The following is a 22,282-nucleotide window of genomic DNA, read 5'->3' on the forward strand; positions in this document are numbered from 1 at the left end:
GGATGTTTCGTATTCAAACAGTTTAGAAGATAAATAGGTAGGTGAGGCTTTATCATACATATTTAGTTCTTCAATATAATCTAATGCATCATTACAATATATTTAAGAGCATCTCTTAATCTGCCTAGACAAATTGCTAATTTTGCTTCATGTATTATGCTCGCAGTAGATTTATGCAGCAAGAGTTAGAAAAATCTGTAATAGGTGTTCTCCGAGGAGAAGAGGATGTTTCCTAGTGTGTAGCTAGATGGACTTAGGACCAATGGATTATGTGCACCCCTGCTAGCAGATGGATAGATACAGAGTTAGGTTTCAAAGCTGATGTCACCTTAGATACACCCCCTGCAGTGACCTCAGACTTTCAGTATTCCTCAGTCTCCTAGTAGGTGTGGACATGCTTTCCCTATCAGGATTGCCATTTTCTTTAGAAGAAGAACATTTCCCTTTAAAGTGGAGAGAGATTGAACCCTGCTGTCCTGGGGTGATACCTATAGGTCCCTCCCCAATTGAAAATTCCTGAGGTGATTTCAGAGATCCCTCAGAAGTGCACCTTGGTTCCGGTAGCTGGTTCTTGGTGTGGACTTTGCTGCTGAAGCAGCTGAAAGGCAGCGGGTGCAGTAAGCTAGGCCTGGCTGTGACAGCCAAAGCCCTTTCCTCCCGCAGCCGGAGACCATACCTATACTCAGCTGATAAGCGCTGAGGCCCAGGTAAGTTTAAAAAAAAAAAAATATATATTTTTCCCGTTCAGAGATGTTGGAGAGGTTTCGGTAAGACTTCCTCTGGTCTCCTTGCTGGGCTCGCCGTACTGACTTTCCCCGATCCATTGCTGTAAAGGGGGCATCCGCGCGGGATGCCCCCTTTTGTGCGAACAGATTTTGGGCACTAAGTGGGCACTGGCAAGGTGCATGCACAGCCGATGTGCTCGGGAATTCTGTGCCTAAGTAGTTTTCCGCGCAGAGTCTGCACACACCGCACATACAGACGCTGTACGGAGGGCAATGCAAGGCGCACAAAACCATGCACGAGATGGCACCGAAGCAGCCTACCACGCAGTATGCCGACTAAGCCTGAAGTGGCGCTAGTGGGCTAGGCGCCACTTCAGGCTTAGTCGGCATACTGCGTGGTAGGCTGCTTCGGTGCCATCTCGTGCATGGTTTTGTGCGCCTTGCATTGCCCTCCGTACAGCGTCTGTATGTGCGGTGTGTGCAGACTCTGCGCGGAAAACTACTTAGGCACAGAATTCCCGAGCACATCGGCTGTGCATGCACCTTGCCAGTGCCCACTTAGTGCCCAAAATCTGTTCGCACAAAAGTCTTCAAGCGTGAACCTGCTGAATTCACAACTGTTGGCTCTGGTGGCAAGGAAACATAAGCGCCATTCTCTCTGTGCTGCTTGTCATATTAGGCTACTCAGTCTGACCTGGATTCTTATGTCAGTACCATGAGGAGGCCCAAGGAGTGTTGACCTCCCCAGACTTTACCAAGCCTGGTTCTTCCCAGTCTAAGGATGGGTCAGCCACAACTTTAACCGGAAGCACCCAGGATCTGAATAATCCTGGATCTGGGTCTTCCGTAGGAGAGGGAAATTCAGAGGCACCTACTCCAGTTCTTCTTGGGCTAGGTATAGACCCGGCAGCCTTCTCTTGGGTGGAATTTTCTCACGGCCTTCAAGCCTTCGTATAGGCACAGTCTACTTCACTTGCCCCTGTCTGGACGAAACCACAGCTGGGAAGGCCTCCCTGTCCTAGCCCTATCGGTAGACCTCAAGACATGCCTCGCCTCATCAAGGGTGTTTCCTGGCAGGGACTCAGACAGCACGGACAAAGAGAATCCAAATTCCTTGGAATATGGAGAAATCCCCCCCCAGGTTTAAAGCTATATCGGACCATGTTACATTTTTTCCAAAGAAATGAGTTGCCTGCCCTGGTTTCCCAGACTCTGAAGTCACTGGGAGTTCCTGGGTCAGACTCCACGATGGAATCTATGAAGAATCCCATTCTGGTGTGTCTACGGAAAGCCTCTTGCTATTTTCCAGTACTGGAAGCCGTCCAGGAGTTGATTGACATGGAATGGGAAACCCCTGAAGCGAGTTTTAAAGGTGGTTGAGCATTAGAAGCTCTATACCCACTGGATTCGTCAGCAAGAGAATGCCTTCACTTCCTGAAAATGGATGCGCTGGTCTGTGCTATTTCGAAGCGACCTATCCCAGTGAAGAGAGGAGCGGTCTTAAAGGATGCGCATGATAGGTGAATGGAGTCCATCCTTAAGTAAGCCTTTGATGCGACAGCAATGACCTTAACGGATTGCTTCCTTTTGTGCCCTGGTGGCTCACTCATGCCTGCTCCTCTTTAGAGAGGTGGTTGACTCGGGGGCATATTCCAGAGAAGCTATGGAGCCTTTCACTACCTTTTTGGCTGACGAGGGCTATGACCTAGTCTGTACCTCGGCCAGAGGAGTGGCCTCAGTGATAGTAGCCAGAAGACACTATGGCTGCGAAATTGGGCAGAGGATGCAAACTTTAAGGCAGACCTCACAAAGATGCCCTTCAAGGGATCACTCCTCTTCAGAAGCGAATTGAAAAAGCTGGCCAGTAAGTGGGGTGAATCTCCAGTGCCCCAGCTAATCGAAGATAAGAGAGAACAGTCACAGTGCTCCTCACCTATGGTAGGTCCATCCAGGGGTGCTCAACACTTCCTCACTACAGAAGCTCAGCATTTCAGAGTTCTCAGTCCTCGAGGGGAGGTCTCTGTCCTTTTGGAGCAGAAAGCCCAAGAGAGGGGTAGGTTTGGGTTCAGGTTTGGCCCGAACTACCCAATAAAGTTTTGCCAACCCATCCATCAAACGAGGAGATAGGGGGTTGACTATCCCTCTTCAACCAGCGGTGGGTCACGATCACGTCACACAAATGGGTACTGGATGTCATACGAGAAGGATAACGCACTGGAGTTTCGCAGCACTCCTCGGGACATGTTCATAATGTCTCCTTGCCACTCCCAGCATAAGAAGCCGGTAGTTGAGTCTAACTTGATAAGGATCCTCAAATTGAAGGCTATAATTCCAGTACCTGCACCCCAGTCAAATACTGGACGTTATTCCATCTGTTTCATCTTACCCAAGAAGGAGGGTTCCTTTCGACCCATTCTGGACCTCGAGTCAACAGACATCTATGGGTGTAACTCATTTCTACATGGAAACTCTGCGCTTCATGAATAATGGCTGTACAACCGGGAGAGTTCCTAACCTCTCAGAGGCTTACCTTCATATTCCAGTCCGGCAAGAACATCAGCATTTCCTACTTTTTGTGGTACTGGACCATAGTTATTCGTTCCAGGCAGTGCCCTTCAGCCTGGCTACTGCCCCCAGAACATTTTTCTAAAATTTATAGTGGTTGTAGAGGTGGCATTGAGGAAAGAAGGAATCTTGGTGCACCTGTACTTGGATGACTGGTTGATCCGGGTGAAGTCATGAGAAGAGAATCTCTAGGTGACCAGCAGGGTGATGTCTCTGCTTCAGGAACTTGGTTGGGTCGTAAATATGGATAAAAGCAGACTCAAGCCCTCCTAGTCCTTGGAATATCTGGGAGTCCAGTTGGACACCAAGCAGGGCAACGTCTTTCTCCTGCCTTTGCGGATAAGGAAATTGATATCCCAGGTGCGTAGGTTGACTAACACGATACGCCCCAAGGTGTGGAACTCTTTTCAAATCCTCTGATGGTGTCAACCCTGTAGGTAGTACCGTGAGCAAGGGCACACATGCGGCCACTTCATTGCTCCCTGCTGTCACGTTGGAACCCACTGTCAAGACCATTTGATTCGCCTCCACTTACTGATGGAAGTATGTTCTCGGCTCTAGTGTTGGCTTCAGGAAGCTCACCTGGGCAAGTGTGTATACCTGTCCCTACTGCACTGGCTGGTCCTCACGACAAACACGAGCCTCCGGGGGTTGGGGAGCTCACTGTCGGGAACTGATGGCCCAGGGACGTTGGATCAAGGAAGAAGTGCTCTGGAACATAAACCGCCTGGAAGCCCGGGCGGTCAGATTGGTGTGTCTGCAGTTCAGCCACTTACTCCAGGGTCAGGCGGTCCGCGTGATGTCTGACAACGCAACAATGGAAGCCTGCATCAACCGCTAGGGAGGAACCAAGAGCCAGCACGTGTCTCTGGAGATAGATCTCCTTATTGACTCTACAGAGTTTCTGCCTCCCATGTCACAGGAAAAGACATCAGAGAAGACTTTCTAAGCAGGGGGAGTCTGGAACCAGGAGAATGGGCATTGTCAGCCAGAGCCTTTCAGCTGCTGGTAGATTGCTGGGGTCTTCTGTCCATCAAACTGCTGGCCGCATCTCACAATGCAAAGGTTTTCTGATTCTTCAGTTGCGGAAGAGATCAGCTGTCCTCGGGGATCAACGCCTTAGTCCTTTTCTGGCCAGGTTTGAACATACTATATGCCTTCCCTGCTGGGTAGGGTCATTTGCAGTATCGAGTGCCACAGAAGTCCTTCTAGTGGCTCCAGATTAACCCAAGCGCCTGTGGTATGCAGATATGTGGCAACTTCTGGTGGAGACCACCCTGTGCCTCCCACCACACAGGGACCTGCTCCAGCAAGGTCCGGTCCTTCATGAGGATCTGTCTCTGTCTTACGGGTTTGGTCCTTGAGAGAGCCCCATGAAGCTTGGCTATTCGATGGCAGTAATTGCCAACTTGCTCCGCACGTGGAAGTTCTTGACGTCCTTAGCTTTTGTGCGGGTCTGGAGAGTATTCGAGGCCTGGTGCGAGGAACACTGTGTTGCCCCTCGGCCAAAATCCTTCTGGTTCTGTAATTTACTGGACGGCTTGAATAAAGGGTTGTCCCTTAACTCCTTGAAGACCAGGTAGCTGCTCTCCTGTTTGAGGCGATGTGAATGGAATCCACCTGTCGCCACATCTGGGCATGGCCCGGATTTTCTAAAAGGGGTAAAGCACTTCCGGCCATCCCTATGGTGGCCAGTTTCCTTGAGTCTTAATCTAGTATTGGAGTTCTTAGCATGGCCCTTCTTTCGGTTGCTGCGCAGTCTGTCGTTACGCCTGTTAACCCTGAAAACGGTGTACCTGGTGGTGATATGCTTGGCTAGTCATATCTCTGAACTACAGGCATTGTCATGTCTGGAACCATTCCTCTGGATGACCCTAGGTGCATTACAATTTTGTATGGTTCCATCCCTTCTTTCCCAAGGTAGTCTCGGAGTTTCATGTGAATCAGTCCATTTTGTTGCCGTCCCTAGATAGGCACAAGGACATGGAAGAATACCTCCTCTGCCATTTAAACATCAGTAGGTTTTTAATGTGGTATCCGGAACTTTCAGAACCGGTGCACAAGACGGACTGCTTGCTTGTTCTTCATGGTGGAAGGAGACAGGGCGAATCAGCTTTGCTGGCTACCATAGCTTGCTGGATCAAGGAGGTGGTCACGGGAGCTTATGTAGAGGCAGGAATGCCATTACCCTTTCAAGTTAAAGCTCATTCCACTAGGGCTCAAGCAGTGTCATGGGTGGAAGCTAAGCTGCTGTCTCTCGTCGACATCTGCCGAGTGGTGACATGGTCCTCCTTGCACACCACCTCCAGGTTCTATTGCCTTGGACGTTCAGGCCAGAGAAGGCGCAGCCTTTGCAAGGGTGGTGCTAACCGAACCGTGGGCAGCTTCCCACCCCGATTGGGGGTAGCTCATGTACATCCTGTTGGTCCTGAGTCTATCTGGTTACAAGCCAGGAAGTGGAGAAATTACTTAACCGATAATTTTGTTTTCCTTAGTGTAGATGGATGGACTCAGCATCCGCTCAAGGCTGCTCAGGAATAGTGCCAAGGAATCGTCCGTGAAGTGAATATAGATTCCAAGAGGTTATGGGTAAGCTGTCTCCCAATCCCTAAATCAGGGCAACTATAATCTTGTTGGGATTCAGCATGTTTGGTTGAGTACAGTTACTATTATCTGTTTTTAATCATTTTTTTCAATAGTATGTTCAAAATGGCTTTTGACGAGAATACTGAAGGGCTGAGGTCACTGCAGGGGTGTATCTAAGGTGAAGTCTGCTTTGAAACCTGACTCTGTCTCCATCTGCTAGCAGGGGAGCATATAACCCATTGGTCCTGAGTCCATCTGCCTATACGAAGGAAACCAAAATTATCAAGTAATTTCTCCTAGTCCTCAAAAACCCTGCCTGCCAGCCCGCAAAGTTGGGTTTCTATTTTTGTTTTTATATAATTCTGCATGAAGTCTGTGGTGGGACCCTGTGTGGATGCATAGTATAGGGCATGCCCAGTGTGGCAAGTTAGAGTTCTAGAAATTTACATGTTTTTCTGCCTGCTCCTACTGATGTCACCCATGTGAGGACTAACATCCTGCTGTTCTTGGAAAACACCCGTTATAGATAAGCAACTCTGCTTATTTTTGGGTGGATATAAAGGGGTCTTAATGATCAATGCAGGGTAGAGAATAATGGGGATGGGAGACGGAGAGGAGGAGAAAATTGTTTTTCACTCAACGCACAATAAAGCTCTGGAATTTGTTGCCAGAGGATGTGGTTAGTGCAGTTAGTGTAGCTGGGTTCAAAAAAGGTTTGGATAAGTTCTTGGAGGAGAAGTCCATTAATGGCTATTAATCAATTATACTTATGGAATAGCCACTGCTATTAATTGCATTAGTAGCATGGATTCTTCTTAGTGTTTGGGTAATTGCCAGGTTCTTGTGGCCTGGTTTTGGCCTCTGTTGGAAACAGGATGCTGGGCTTGATGGGACCCTTGGTCTGACCCAGCATGGCAATTTCTTATGTTCTTGGCGTGAGGGAAGGGAAAGGAAGGATTGGGTTTGTGGGAGGAAGAATCCTTTTACACCATTTCCCCCACTTGGTACAGAATCTGCAGCCCTTCCTATCCCCTGTCTTAACTACCCAGTCTGCCATTCATTTCTTTCACCCTGCTGATCTTCCCAGTGGTTATCTGGGCTACCAGGAGGAAGATGCATATTGTGGTGCTTTGGGCCACTCCTCTGCTGCTCAAAGCCAATTTGTATTTTGAACTGTATGGGACATCATTCAAACTGAGTTGGTCCTGGGTGGGAGAAGAAGCAATGGGAAGTATCACTGCTGTTTCTTCTGCCACTTCTGTGCCAGGCAAACGAATATACACACCTCTGAGCACCGCTTAGCCAGTTGCTACCTACCCGCCCCGGCTGCTGGTCTTTTGCAATTCTACAGGGGTCTGTTTGTACTTACTGGTAAATACCCAGGGGCAGCGCTATATTTGTGATATGAGAGCTTTAAGGATCTCCTGAGGAAGAAAAGCACAGATCATCCCTTATAGGGAAGAAAAAGATTCCAACATTCAAATGTTTGTAACAGAATAATTTTTTTTTTAATTCTTTATTTATCACTTTTCAAAAATAATACATACAAGTATCACTTGCTTTAAGAATTACAGAATATTGCTTATGAAACAAAACACTAGTAAACTTCAATGTGACTTAATACTCCTTTTCAATAATCTGTATATCAATAAGAAAAGCATTGTATTAATCCTGAGCGGTAACAAATGAAATATACTATATTGAAAATATAAGGCTTCTCCCCTTTTTATTTACTTACTGCCTGCTCCTCATTCCCTAACAGTATTCTAAGATGTTCAGAGTTAGTGAACTGATAGTTCTGTCCTTTAAATTTCACAAGACACCTGCAAGGATATTTTAGCAAGAATTGTCCCCCAGTATCAATTACATTTTTCCTCAGTGCTAAGAATCTTTTTCTCCTTACTTGTGTGGACCTGGCCAGATCTGGATAAATCCAGATCTTTTGCCCGTAAAACAATTTTTCTCTATTCCTAAAGAAATACTTTAGAATATTCTCTATATCAGTAGTAAAGGCAAAGGTTACTAACATTGTACCCCTATTTTCAATATGTATTTCTTCTTGCGATTTCATAAAAAATTCTGATATATTCAAGGATGGTTCTACCTCTGTCTTATGCTCATTCAGACCCTTATCTATAACTTCCTCATTATTTAACACTTTTTCACCATCTTTAACTATCACCTTTATATTCACAAAAAAAGCTTTCGTTATAGTAGGTAAGCATTGTTCTGGTAATTTTAACACTTGAATTACATATGATCTAAATAATTCTACCGGACTGATTTTCTCAATTTGGGAAAATTAATAACCCTCAAATTCAGAGCTCGCGTATAGTTTTCTAAACTCTCTATCTTTTTCTGAATTTCATCCTCAGCTTTAATTTGTAAATTTTGTATTTTTTCAACCTGATCTACCCTCTTTTCAATAGTAAGAATCTGTTTTTTTGACCTTCTAATACATCAGAATTTTTTCACTACTACATTTGTTTCTTGTACTACATCAGCCAACTTCAAAATTGAAGAATCAAGTTTGGCAATATAATTCCAAAGAGTCTCCATAGTGATAGTACCAGGTTTCATTATTATTTTGTGGGCACTCTTCTCCTTATTTTCTTGTAATGGATGTAATGATCTCTGTTCCGATCTTTTCTCATTTTTGGGTGTACTGCCCTGGTTAGGTATAAACTCTTGTACCTCTGGACTTCCCAAATCAGAGGATATAATTGATACTTGTAGTTCATCTTGTTTTTCTCGAGCCTGTTGGGAAATGCTTGGTAATTCTTGCGGTCCATCCCCATTTTTACCAGGCGGGTTTGGTGTCTCAGGCGCCCCTGGACTAAGTGTGATGTCATCGGCCAATAGGGGAAGTTTCCGCTCCATATCTTCCCCTATAGCGGCCCCCTCCATGGGGGTATGTAGGGGTGAATTTAATCACTCCGAAACAGTCCTCTGAAATGAATCTGTATTTATACCAGGAGAAGGCTTGACCTTTGCCTTCCTCTTGGTATGAGGCATATTGTAAACTTAAAAGGCAATAAATAGAGTCCTGATATACGAGTGGTACCTTATTTTAACAGTCAATGCTTTTCTTAGGAGGCTCTAGAGAGGTAAACCAATCCTACCTGAGGATTTGTCAGCAGAGATCAAGTATATGTCCAATACTCTCAGACTTTCGAAACGTTATTCTTCCAGAGAATCCAGCGAATCCGGTCGAAGCCGGTCAAAGCCGCGCGCGCCCCTTAGGCGCGCGGCTTCGGCAGCTACACGCCGAAGGGGAGCCCCTTTTACCTCCGCTTCTGGCTCCGCCCTCTGACGTATCCACAGCTGATTGGGTACTCCTCCGTCGGGGCAGTATGGCGTCTACCCCCAGGTTTTCCCCTCGAAACAAGTCAAGAAGGCAATATCAAACCGTGCAGACTAAGAGGCAAATACCTCCTCGAGGGTAAGTTGGTTCTCTCTCTCCGCCTCAAGGGACAAGCCGAAGGGGAGCCCCTTTTACCTCCGCTTCCAGCTCCACCCTCTGACGTATCCACAGCTGATTGGGTACTCCTCTGTCGGGGCAGTATGGCGTCTACCCCCAGGTTTTCCCCTCGAAACAAGTCAAGAAGGCAATATCAAAGTCCCGTGCAGACTAAGAGGCAAATACCTCCTCGAGGGTAAGTTGGTTCTCTCTCTCCGCCTCCAACAGAATAATTTTATCATACATTGCTGTTGACCAAAATGATCTTTCCCATTTCGTTGTAGTACTTCAGTGCACTATTCCTTCTCTTATTGTTACCAAACATGATTGTTATGCGGTACTCTAGGTATTGTGGAAAGTGCAAACTAAAGGTGCAGAAGTTTCACTGCTCTTCTGGGTAAATAATTCTACAAACTGCTTCAAAATAGTGTAAATGTTCAAATGCAGCTAAAGGTAGGGAAATTGGAGCTACTTTAAAATACCATAAAGGAAATTGATGGACACAATGTTAATTTTCAATATTTAGGACATTTAGATATGAAGCTATATCTTTTCATTGTAGGTGAAAGTTTGCTGGTTACATTAAATTCAGAAAATTATGGTAGTTTTCTGTCTTGATAGAGAGCAGACATGTCTTTTTTTTTTTTATATTGTCCTGCATGGTTGTTAATTCTTTAGATTTGTACTTGATTTATATGCAGCCTAAACTAGGGCCCTAGGTGTGTCACAAGCTAACATACACAATATAAACACTCAAACCAAGAGCACTGATATTTATAACAAGACCCAAGACATGAATCACTGCTGTATGGCCAGGCTATAGAAGGTTGGTTGCCTATGAAAATATTAACCTAAAAAAGAATGCCTTGGCCATTTTTTAAATTTCTTATGACATTTTTATTCGGCTTAATATTACTGCTATGGATTTCCAAACAGGTTCTCATTCTGGACACTTCAAAGCCACCTCAAGCAGTACCCCTTTGTCAGAAGAAATCTGCTAGAGATGTGTCTTTCATAATCAACAATGCTGACAATAAAATGTGGGCTTCCAGGAAGAGAGCCACTATTCACTGGGATTCACAACTGGAAGATGTCTTGGAAGATGAAAGCAATGATGGTGCAGATGAGGTGTTGGATGATGACAATGAAAACTGCCCTGAAGAGGGGACAAGTACAGAAGAAAATGATGTTGTCTTAAAAATGGAAGACTATCAAGTAGGTATCATAATGAGTTAAATGTTTTTGCAGATGGGACATATAAAGTGCGCATACACCTGTTTCTGTGGAGGTGTAGTGGATATTCAGTTTTTGTTTGCAATTAGTCATTTATCCATAAGCAACAGCAGGGTTTGCTTTACAGATTAAAAAAGCATCTCATGTCATAGAATGAAGAATTGAATTAAACTTTGGAGAATATATATAATGCATATGTCTTTGGTACACAGAATATAACCAGAGAAACTTACATCTGAAGAGTCTAAACAATAAGAGGTCCTAGTATCCTGAATCTTTCTTAGAAATGGCTCATGTTTTCTATAATCCATTGCAGTAGCTTTTAGTAACATTTTTTTAAAGTTCCCTGTAGGTACCAGGATCAGTCCAGGACACCTGGGTTGTGACTCCGCACCAGTAGATGGAGACAGAGCAAGACCTGTCGGACTCAGTCATATAGACAATGTGCCAGTCACAGCCCCTCAGTCTTACTCTGTCTCCAGTAGATGGTGCAGGTGCAGTCACAGCCTCTGCCTGCCCTGAGTGCTGATAGTCAGGGTTAATTTAGTTTGATTTTTAGTTGTTGCCAGGTGGTGTTCAAACTGTTATTGTTTTACCTGGTTCTTGTGAGGGAAGTCCCATCCGCCCTGCCTCCCGGGGGGTTGGGAGGTTCTGAGGGGACCATTCCCCCCCCCCTGGTTGAGGCCTCTGCTAGGGTCGAGGACCCGGCTGATCTAGTGGCAGCGTTGGGGGTGACACCGGGGAGCCCGATTCACTCACCCCTTCTGGAGCAGGGCCCCAGGACCGTGGACAGCGGTAAAGGTTGGGGGGGAAAAAAAGCCTCATTTTTCTCTGCCGGCTCTCTGTTACTTCGCGTCTCCGCTCGGGGTTTCGCGGCGGGGGGGGGCGCCGTTCGCCGTGGAGGTAGAAATTTAATTTAAATTATTTCTCTGTTCCTGCTTGGTGCCGCGATCGGGTGCATGCCGCGAGGGTCGACTTGCTGGGCCTGCGGCTCGGCGCGCGCGCCTCTCCAGGGAGGGCCTCTGTGTCTCCTGCGTCCCGGGCGGTGAGGGGCCGTCCGGGGCACGTCGGGGGGGGGCCGATCCCGGCTGCTGCGGTCGCCGCTGCGTGGTAGTGCTCCTGCTGACAGGCCAGCGGATCCATTCCCGCTTAGCGCGGGAGTGGCCGCCATTTTGGGCACCGGCTGCAAAATCGCGCGGGAGACGGCTGGGGATGCCGGCCTCCCTCCCGCGCTTTCCCCGCAGCAAGGGCCTGCGGGGGGGCGCCCCGGGGGGAATCGGGTCTCCTGGAGACGCGAGTGAGGATTCCTCGGGCTCAGGGTCTTTTTCGGCCGATTTTGCTCTACTATTGCGCAAAGTGCTTAAATGCAGGGACCACAAGCGCAGCTGGGGTAAAGCTTCCGGGAGGAAAGCTAGGGAGATCGCGGGGTTCTCCCGAACGCCATCCAGAGGAAAGCGGCCTCCACGTGGCGCCCCACAGGAGTCTGACACAGAGTCTTCTTCTGATGTGGATACGGATTCCCCTGAGGAGCCCCCGTGGGGGGACGACGGGATGGTTCCTCCCAGCCCAGTGGGGGCAAAGGAGCGCAGGCTGTCGAGGGGGATGACCCCAAAGTGGTGCGGCTTTTTCGCAGGGAGGAGCTGTCCCCACTTATTCCGGCCATTCTCCAGGAGCTGGGAATAGAGGATCCGCCGGTGGTAGCCAGGCAAGAAGTCAACATGGATCCGGTCCTGCTAGGCCTCACTGGGCCTGCAGTAGCTTTCCCTTTCCATTTTTCGTCGACGGATATCCTGTTCAGAGAATGGGATACTCCGGAGTTAGGATTGAAGGTCAGCAAGGCCATGGACAAACTCTACCCGCTGCCGGAGGATGCGCTGGAGCTGCTTCGGCTCCCGAAGGTGGACGCGGCTGTGTCGGCGGTGACGAAGAGGTCAACAATCCCGGTCACGGGGGCGACTGCTCTCCGCGACATACAGGACAGGAAGCTGGAGGTGCAGCTTAAAAAGATTTTTGAAGTGTCCACGTTGGGGGTCTGGGCCGCTATCTGTACTAACTTCGCCATGCGGGCCAGCCTGCACTGGGCCCAGGTCCTCCAGGCAAATGCGGATCTGTCTGCGGAGGAGGCATCGCAGGCGGATCGATTGGAGGCCGCGATAGCATATGGAGCAGATGCTCTCCACGATCTCCTGCGTACGTCAGCTCGATCCATGGTTGCGGCCGTCTCGGCGCGTCGCCTACTGTGGCTCCGCAACTGGGCGGCAGACGGATCTTCCAAGGCTCACCTTGGGGCACTGCCGTTTAAGGGAAAGTTGTTGTTTGGCAAGGAAGGAGTTGGATGATTTGATGGTTTCCCTGGGGGAGAACAGGGCTTTTAAACTGCCCGAGGACAGAGCCGGGTCTCAGTCCTCGTTCACCGATAGGTCCCGCTTTCGTGGTAACAAGAAGTCGCGTCCTCAAAGGTCTTCCGGCCCCTCGTATCGGTCGTCCTCGGCCCGATCCAGTGGCTGCAGTCTTTTCGTGGGAAACATTTTGGTAGACAAGGGGGAGGCCCGTCGGGCACGGGCCCCCAAGGCTTCGCAATGAGATGCGGCCGGCCCATCCTTCGCGGCAACCCCAGGCTGTCGTTCCAAATGTTGGGGCACGGTTGACGTTGTTTTTCGAGGAATGGGCCAGCGTAACGTCGGACCAGTGGGTCCTCAACATGATTAGACATGGCTACGCATTAGATTTTGCTCGCACCCTGTCGGACAAGTTTCTAGTGTCGCCCTGCAAGGGTCCCGAGAAGAGAGCGGCGGTGCTAGGAACCATCCGGCGCTTGGAAAGCTTGGGAGCTATTTCCCCCGTTCCGGCCAGTCAGCAAGGCAAAGGCCGTTACTCCATTTACTTCATCGTTCCGCAGAAAGACGGCACGTCCAGGCCGATTTTGGATCTGAAAGGGGTAAACAGATGCCTTCGCGTTCCTCACTTCAAGATGGAAACCATTCGGTCGGTGATTGCCTCGGTACGGCCAGGCAAATTCCTGGCCTCCCTGGATCTTACGGAGGCATACCTCCATGTGGGCATCCAGACGTCGTTCCAACGGTTTCTCAGGTTCTGCATCCTAGGAAGGCATTACCAGTTCCGGGCGCTTCAGTTTGGACTCGCTACGGCTCCTCGCACGTTCACGAAGGTGATGGTAGTGGTGGCGGCTCAGCTCAGATGGGAGGGATTCCTGGTTCATCCCTACCTGGACGATTGGTTGATTCGGGCCAAGTCCGAGAGTCAGTATCGTCTGGCAGTGGCCAGGGTCCTACAGCTCTTGCAGTCTCTGGGCTGGGTCGTCAACTTCAGCAAGAGTCAACTGGTGCCCACCCAGTCCTTGGAGTACCTGGGAGCCCTATTTGACACGAAACGGGGCAAGGTGTTTCTATCCGAGGAACGGGTACGTAAACTGCAGTCCCAAGTGCATCTGTTACTGTCTCTTCGACTACCGCGAGTCTGTGATTATCTCCGGGTGCTGGGTTCTATGGCGTCAACACTCGCGTTGGTCCCCTGGGCGTTCGCTCTTCTATGACCATTGCAATCGTCCTTACTATCCCGCTGGAAGCCGGTGTTGGAAGAGTTCCACTTGCCGCTGCCACTCACGGTCCAGGCGAGGGCCAGCCTGTACTGGAGGCTAGATGCGGATCATCTGACTTGTGGAGTGTCCCTGCTAGTTCTCAACTGGACGGTGGTGACCACGGATGCCAGTCTCTCCGGCTGGGGAGCAGTTTGTCTAGGCAAGTCAGTACAGGGCCGGTGGTCAGCGACTCAAGCGCAGTGGTCCATCAACCGACTAGAGACCAGAGCGGCTCGCCTGGGACTGCAGTCCTTTCTGCCGCTGGTACAGGGAAAGGCGGTCCGGGTGTTGTCGGACAACGCCTACATCAATCGCCAAGGCGGGACAAGACGTCCACTGGTGGCGGAAGAGGCGCAGCATTTGATGGCCTGGGCAGAGCAACATCTCAGCAACATCGCAGCGTCTCACATCGCCGGAGTCAACAATATCCAGGCGGATTTCCTCAGCTGTCATCACCTGGACCCCGGGGAATGGGAACTGGTGGACGATGCTTTTCTTCTCATCTGCAAGAAGTGGGGGGTGCCCCACATGGATCTGATGGCCACATGGCACAACGCGAAAGCTCCACGGTTTTACAGTCGGCGTCGAGAGCGAGGAGCCGACGGCGTCGACGCGTTGGTTCTCCCCTGGCCGGTGGATGTGTTGCTGTATGTGTTTCCTCCGTGGCAGATGATAGGCAAGATCCTTCGGCGCATAGACCAAGGGTCCATCAGGCCCAGTATCCTGTTTCAAAAAGTAACCAGCAGATTGAGACGTGTCATGGTATATATACCCCTGTACTGACATCGAACCCCCAGAATTCTCAATTTCCAGCAGATGGATGTGCATTTCCCTACAATGGATTGCTTGTTTAAAAAAAAAAAAAAATGTACTCTCTGCTTCTCCTGAGGTGATACCTTATGGTCCCTCCTTCAGTCGCGTTCTCCTGAGATGATATCTTATGATCCTTACCTTAGTTGAGTGCCTTGGTGTGGACTTAGCTGCCAGGAGAGAACTCTTGAAAGGCTAGCAGGTGCAGGAAGCAGAGCTCGGCGGAGAAGGCATTAGCCCCCTCCCGCTGTAGCCAGACACATTCTGTTTTCGGCTGGGACGGGCTGAGTTCAGGAAAGAAAAAAAGGAAATGAGAGAGAGATAATGTTAGGGATTCCTCTTACCCTTTCTCCTATTCTGATTTCCGAGCCTCTGCAGGCCGTTACGATGTTCACCTCCGCCTCTGTGTGGGAGGTGGGGAGTTGCAGCAATTTTAGTGGGTTGAGCAGCCTTTTGTGCTAGGTCCCGTTCTAAGGCTTTGAGTTTCCATGGTAGTGTTTGCGTGCTTTTTTTTTCCTGCGCAGGTCTGCTGCGAAATAGTGCCCTCTGTCTGTCTGTCTCTTTCCTTGCACATCCAGGCTGAGCATCTGTGTGGTTGGGCATACAGGTTTTGAGCATCTGAAGTACACACCGGTACATGTAAGCTTCCTGTGCTTGGGTATACTATGAGTTTGCCTTGTACAAATGCACAATTGGACGCACAATTGTCAATCACTTGTTGTAAGCATGCTGTTAATGGACTTTTTATCCATACGCTACTATCTATATGTATGTGTATATATATATATATATGTGTGTGTATATATTTATTTATTTATTTATTTAGCATTTTTTATATACCGAGGTTCTAGAGACAAAATCACTAAGCACTTCGGTTTACATATAACTATTGAAATTACTAACTTGAGTCTTACAGAGAACAGGAAAGACAGAACTTGGATATTATACATTTAAACTCATAATGACATAGAACCTATAAATAACAGGAACAGTAAAGGACTGGTAGTAAAACATGTAACAGGCGATTGTATGAGAAAAGAGCAATATGAGCTGCTATCTGTGGTTGTTTGGGAATGAAAAACATGAAAATATGCATCAGTGGGTAGGAAGGATTAAGATCGAATTAGGCGTAGGCTAGGGAGAAGATCCAAGTCTTGAGTCTTTTTTGAAAGTAATTGGACATTGTTCAAGTCTAAGTTCTGAAGGGAGAGAGTTCCAATGATTCGGGCCGACTGTAGAGAAGGCTCTTTTATTTGAAAATGATTTAATTGGAGGTGTTTTTAGAGAGCCTTTTTGGGCAGCTCTCAACGGGCGGGAGGAAGAATATAGTTGTAAAGGAATCCTGAGGTCAAGAGGGGAGGATTTATATATAGATTTGTGAATGATAGAACAAGTTTTATAGAGAATTCTATATTTAATTGGGAGCCAGTGGAGTTTCTTTAGAATTGGAGTGATGTGGTCCCTTTTCTTTGATTTTGTCAGAATCCTAGCTGTGGCATTCTGTAGCATTTGTAGAGGTCTAAGGGAAATCGCTGGGAGACCAATTAAAAGGGCATTGCAATAGTCAATCTTTGAAAATATTATCGCTTGCAGAACTGATCTGAAATCACGGGGGTGAAGTAGGGGTCTAAGTCGTTTTAGAACTTGAAGTTTGAAGAAGCAATCCTTCACTGTATTACTGATGAAGCTTTTGAAATTGAGTTGGTTGTCCATGATGACTCCTAAGTTTCTGACCATGGGAGAAAATGGTGAAATTGGGTGAGAGTTAGAGAGTTGGTAGTTGCCATCATGGGTAATGAGGAGGAATTCAGTTTTATTAGTATTAAGAATTAAACAAAGGTCCGTAAGGAGATTGGAAATGGAAGTAAAACATGAATTCCAAAAATGAAGAGTTTCTTGTAGAGATTTGGTAATTGTTCAGAGGCTCAGGGAGAGTTGTCTCAAGCTGGTTTTTGCTGAGCCTGGATGCGGGAATGGGTCCGGAAAAGGATCTGTTGGTTTTGAGGCCCCTCTAACTGAATTTCAGCAGGGGAGGAAAACTCAGTGGGCACCAGTCCAGCGCCCTCTGGGTTTAGTATAGATCTTTCCACCCTTCTTGGATAAAGTTGTTTCAAGGGTGGCAGTCCTTTTTACAGGTATGTTTGGGACCAGAATACCTTAAAACAAAACAAACAAAAAACTTTAGGAACAGTCAATAAAATGGCATTTCCTAGCATGTAGCAGATGGACTCAGGACCAATGTGTATAGTGTGCTCCTGATAGCAGTTGGAGACTGAGTCAGATTTCATTCTGACGTCAGCACTACATACACCTGAGCACGAGGCTTTGCTCTCCAGTTTTTTCCGTCTCCATAGCAGTTCGGGACTTCACACACGCTTGCACAGCATTAGAAAATCAAACTCCAAATTTAAAGAAGAAACAAAAACTTACCTCCAAAACGAGCCCCGTTCTCCTGCGGTGATACCTAAAGGGTCCCTCCCCTAGTCGAGTTTCCTGAGGTGATTTCCGAGATCCCTCAGAAGCAAGCCTCGGTCCCGGCGTGGACTTAGCCCCGGGAAAGGGAGCGGCTGAGAAGCAGAGGGTGCAGAACAGAGTGCGGGATGAAGGTAATTCCCTCTCCCCTGCATCCGGAGACCTGCCTGGCAGAGGACCGGGAAGGGCCGAGACAAGGTAAGGTAGAAAACTTTTTCTAAGTCTCCGGTCTCCGAGGCTCGGACAGCCACACAGATCGTCCCTCCAGCGTCTGTACATTCGGGTTGAGCAGCCCCATCCGGTCTAGACCCCGATCCGGCAAGAGGGTCCTCCCAAGTGGAGACCCCCGACGGGCCGGCGCCTTCCCTCCCCTGGTCGCTGCATCATCCTCACAACCGAGCCGTGCGCACAGCGGTCAGCTGGGCGCACAAAGTACTTGTACACAAAGCGGCGCGCGCATCTATGCTGAGCGCACAGAGACGTGCACATCGGGGCCGGGCGCACAGCGGCACGCTCAGGGGTGCTAAGCGCACAACTAGTCCCACGTGCACAATCACGAGCGCATCTTCCTTTCCTGCGCACCTGGAACGCATAACCAGGCCTCCCGGTACTTGCACCTGTACGGGATACACGTACAAATCATGGTACCACCGTCCAAGACAGCTAAAGGTCCAGTCCTCTGCCCGGCATGCCACCTGAGAGTGGCGCAGCCCGAGGTGACCTCAACCCTGTGTCTGCTATGCGAAGAAGCTTGGGGGGAGCCGAGACACAGTCCCCCTCAGCCTGTAGAGGACTCCGGATCCACCAGCGAGTCTACATCAGACCTCTCTATTCCCAATGGCCCCTCCACAGTGGGGGCCCTTGGGGAGTGCTGTCGGACCCAATGCGGTCCCAGGCAACTTTGCCTGGGACCGCATTGGGATTCTTTGCTGAGCTGCAATCCTACATCCACGCACAGACAGGGCCACCAGCGGCACAACCACAACACGTGCCAGTAGTCCAGAACCTCTCCAGGTTCCTCCCGGCCTCCACCAGATGAACCCCCCCCGGACAAATACCTCCCCTTAGGGGGGGACACAGATGATTCGGAGGAGGAATCAGAACTCCTGGAAGAATGGGACCTCCCTCCCGGAACGGAACCGTATCGCACCTTGATGCGCGTCTTTTGGGAAGAAGCGCGAATTATCAGATCTCATAACCACAAGTCTGAAGGCATTGGCCATCCCGGACTCATGCAACACAGCAGAGTCCAAGGTGAGCCCTTTCCTGGCTGGGCTCCGCCAGACCTCACGTCATTTCCCTATGCTATAGGCTATACAACTGATCGACTGAAATGGGATGCTCCAGAGACCACCTTTAAGGGAGGTCGAGCCCTAGAAGCGCTCTACCCCTTGGACCCCGCGACGAAGGAACTCCTGAGGTTTCCCAAGGTAGACACCCTGGTCTGTGCCACCACAAAGTGCACCACCATACCGGTCGAGGGAGGAGCTTCACTCAAGGATGCTAATGACAGATGGCAAGAATCCATCCTCGAGCAGTCCCACATTGCTGGAAAAGACAACGTCACTGCAGACTACCTCAGCAGAGAGTCTGGATCCAGGGGAATGGACACTGTCTACAGCAGCCTTCCAGCGGATAGTGAACCACTAGGGAACCCCAGCCATGGATCTTCTGGCAATCGGGTCCAACACCCGGGTTTCCAAGTTCTTCAGCCGAAGATGGGAACCGCTGCCCCGGGGAATCGACACCCTCGTCCAGACCTGGTCTCAGGAGGACCTACTGTATGCTTCCCTCCTTGGCCACTGCTGGGCGGAATCATCCGCAAGATAGAACACCACAGAGGGCTGGTACTTCTAGTGGCCCCAGACTCGCCAAGAAGACCGTGGTGCGAAGACTTCTGGTGGGAAACCCTCTACGCCTACCTCCACACAAGGATCTACTCCAGCAAGGACCGATTCTCCACGAAGACCCAACGAGATTCTCGCCCGACAGAGTGGATACTTAGGACCAGTGATTGACACACTGCTCCGAGCGCACAAGTTCTCTACCTCCTTAACAGATATGAGTATGGAGAATATTTGAAGCCTGGTATGAGGACCGCGACATCCTTCCACAGACAGTCAAAATCCCCATGATCCTGGAATTTCTGCAGGACGGCGTGAACAAAGGGCTGTCCCTCAACTCCATCAAGGTGCAACGGGCTGCCCTGGCCAGCTTCAGATCCAGGGGGGATGGCACCAGCCTAGCGGCCCACCCAGATGTCTCCCGCTTCTTAAAAGGGGTCAAGCACATTTGGCCACCTCTAAAGTGTCCGATACCCCTATGGAATCTCAATCTAGTGTTAGACTTCCTAGCAGGAGCTTAGTTCAGACCAACTCGTGGTCTGTCCCTACGGCTTCTGACCTTGAAGACTGTGTTCCTCGTGGCAATCTGCCCAGCCCGTCGAATATCCGAACTTCAAGCACTATCATGCCAGGAGCCGTTCCTCAGATTCACGCCGGAATTCATACAGCTGCGTACTGTACCCTCCTTCCTGCCAAAGGTGGTTTCTCACTTCCACCTAAACCAAACCATCTCGCTGCCATCTCCAGACGAGCATAACGACTCGGAAGACTCACGCCTTCTTCGCCACCTGAATGTCGGCAGACTCCTAGTCAGATACCTGTACGAAAGATGGACCATCTGTTCATTCTTCACAGCGGGAAGAAGCAAGGGGAAGCAGCCTCGCAGGCAACTATTGTCCGCTGGATTAAAGAAGTAATCAAGGCGGCCTACGTAGAGGCAAGCAAGCCTCCACCTCTACAAGTCAAGGCCCATTCCACAAGGGCCCAGACAGTGTCCTGGGCAGAAACCAAGATGCTGTCACCTGCAGAGAACTGTCGGGCGACAACATGGTTCTCCATCCACACCTTCTCGAGATTGTATCGCCTGGATGTTCAGGCCAAGGAGGACACAGCATTTGCAAGGGCAGTACTAAATGGGCCACGGACAGCCTCCCGCCAGTTTGGGAGTAGCTTTTTTACATCCCATTGGTCTTGAGTCCATTTGCTACACGCTAGGAAATGTAGAAATTACTTACCTGATAATTTCATTTTTTTTAGTGTAGACAGATGGACTTAGCACCCTGCCCATGGCTGCCTCGCAATCAAGAATCCTCGGGGGAACCTCCCCTGCCCCGAGTGCAACACAAACACAGGTAAGCCAACCCTAATCTCTAGTTCAGACACCCATATTACCAAGTGTCTGCGCTTCTCGGTTGACTGCCCTGGCGGTCTCCAGCTAGAAACCATGTCAACCAATCCGAGTAATCAAGTTAACCAAATGAATCAAAATTATCCAAACACACATAATTCCTTTTCGAGGAGAAAACTGAGGAACAGAGCCTCGTGCATGGGTATATGAAGTGCGCACAGTCAGATTGAAATCTGACTCCGTCTCCAACTGCTATCAGGCGCACTCTATACCCATTGGTCCTGAGTCCATCTGTCTAAACTAAGGAAAATGAAATTATCAGGTAAGTTAATTTCTACAATGTCATAATGTCTCTGTATCGCTCCATGGTGTGATCACACCTTGAGTACTGTGTACAGTTCTGGTGGTGGTATCTCATATAGTTGTACTGGAGAAGGGAGACCAAAATGATAAAGGGAATGGAATAGCTCACACCTTGAATACGGTGTACAATTTTGGTCACCACATCTCAAAAAAGATATATAGTTGCAATGGAGAAGGTACAGAGAAGGTCGACCAAAATGATAAAGGGAATGGAACAGCTCCCCTATGAGGAAAGACTAAAGTGGTTAGGACTTTTCAGCTTGAAGAAGAGACAGCTGAGGGGGGATATGATAGAGGTGTTTAAAATCGAGAGGTCTAGAACGGGTAAATGTGAATCTGTTATTTACTCTTTCGGATAATAGACTAGGGGGACTCCATGAAGATAGCAGGTGGCACATTTAAAACTAATCTAAAACTAACCTTGTATAATCTATCGCTATTCCCCCTTGTACTAACACTACTTTAAATTGCTTATTCTACCCTATACTCCCCCCATTTTCTAACACTCCTTTTAAAACGTTTTTGTCATCCAATGTTTGTCGAACATCTTGTAAATATCCTTTTGCCTACCCAGCTTTCTAATCAGTATATCGACTATATGCCATTGAACCTTGTAAATTGTTATACTGTTTCCTTATTAGTTTTTTGGTTCCTTTTCACATAGTTATTGTTCCATGTAAAGGCAATGCCTAAAAGTTCCAAGTTATTTGTAAACAGATATGATGTGCAAACGGATGTCGGCATATAAAAAAAATTCTAAATAAATAATCGGAGAAAGTTCTTTTTCACTCAACTCTGGAATTTGTTGCCAGAGGATATGGTTAGTGTAGCTGTGTTTAAAAAAGGATTGGATAAGTTCTTGGAGAAGCCCATTACCTGCTATTAATTAAGTTGACTTAGAAAATAGCCATTGCTATTACTAGCAGCGGTAGCATGGAATAGACTTAGTTTTTGGGTACTTGCCAGGTTCTTATGGCCTGGATTGGCCACTGTTGGAAACAGGATTCTGGGCTTGATGGACCCTTGGTCTGACCCAGTATGGCATGTTCTTATGAAAGGCTAACGTGGTTAGGGCTGTTCAGCTTGGAGAAGAGACAGCTGAGGAGGATATGATACAGGTCTATAAAATCATGAGAGGTCTAGAACAGATAAATGTGAATCGGTTATTTACTCCTTCAAATAATAGGACTAAGGGGCACAGCATGAAGTTAGCAAGTTGTACGTTTGAAACTAATCAGAGAAAACTTTCGTTCAACACACGGTTTTTCCTTGTGTGTA

At 48.5% G+C, this 22,282-nt stretch overlaps 1 protein-coding gene across 1 annotated transcript in view; it reads left to right on the forward strand.

Annotated features, from left to right (window-relative positions):
• Window positions 1-22,282, forward strand: part of KIF20B (kinesin family member 20B) — a 401,219-nt gene that overhangs the window by 131,528 nt on the left and 247,409 nt on the right. The window contains exon 13 of the mRNA XM_029610715.1: window positions 10,273-10,551. Coding sequence (XP_029466575.1) covers window positions 10,273-10,551 — 279 coding nt within the window. The remainder of the gene's footprint in view (window positions 1-10,272; window positions 10,552-22,282) is intronic.

Source organism: Rhinatrema bivittatum, chromosome 7, assembly GCF_901001135.1.
Source record: "Rhinatrema bivittatum chromosome 7, aRhiBiv1.1, whole genome shotgun sequence".
Taxonomy (NCBI): Eukaryota; Metazoa; Chordata; class Amphibia; order Gymnophiona; family Rhinatrematidae; genus Rhinatrema; species Rhinatrema bivittatum.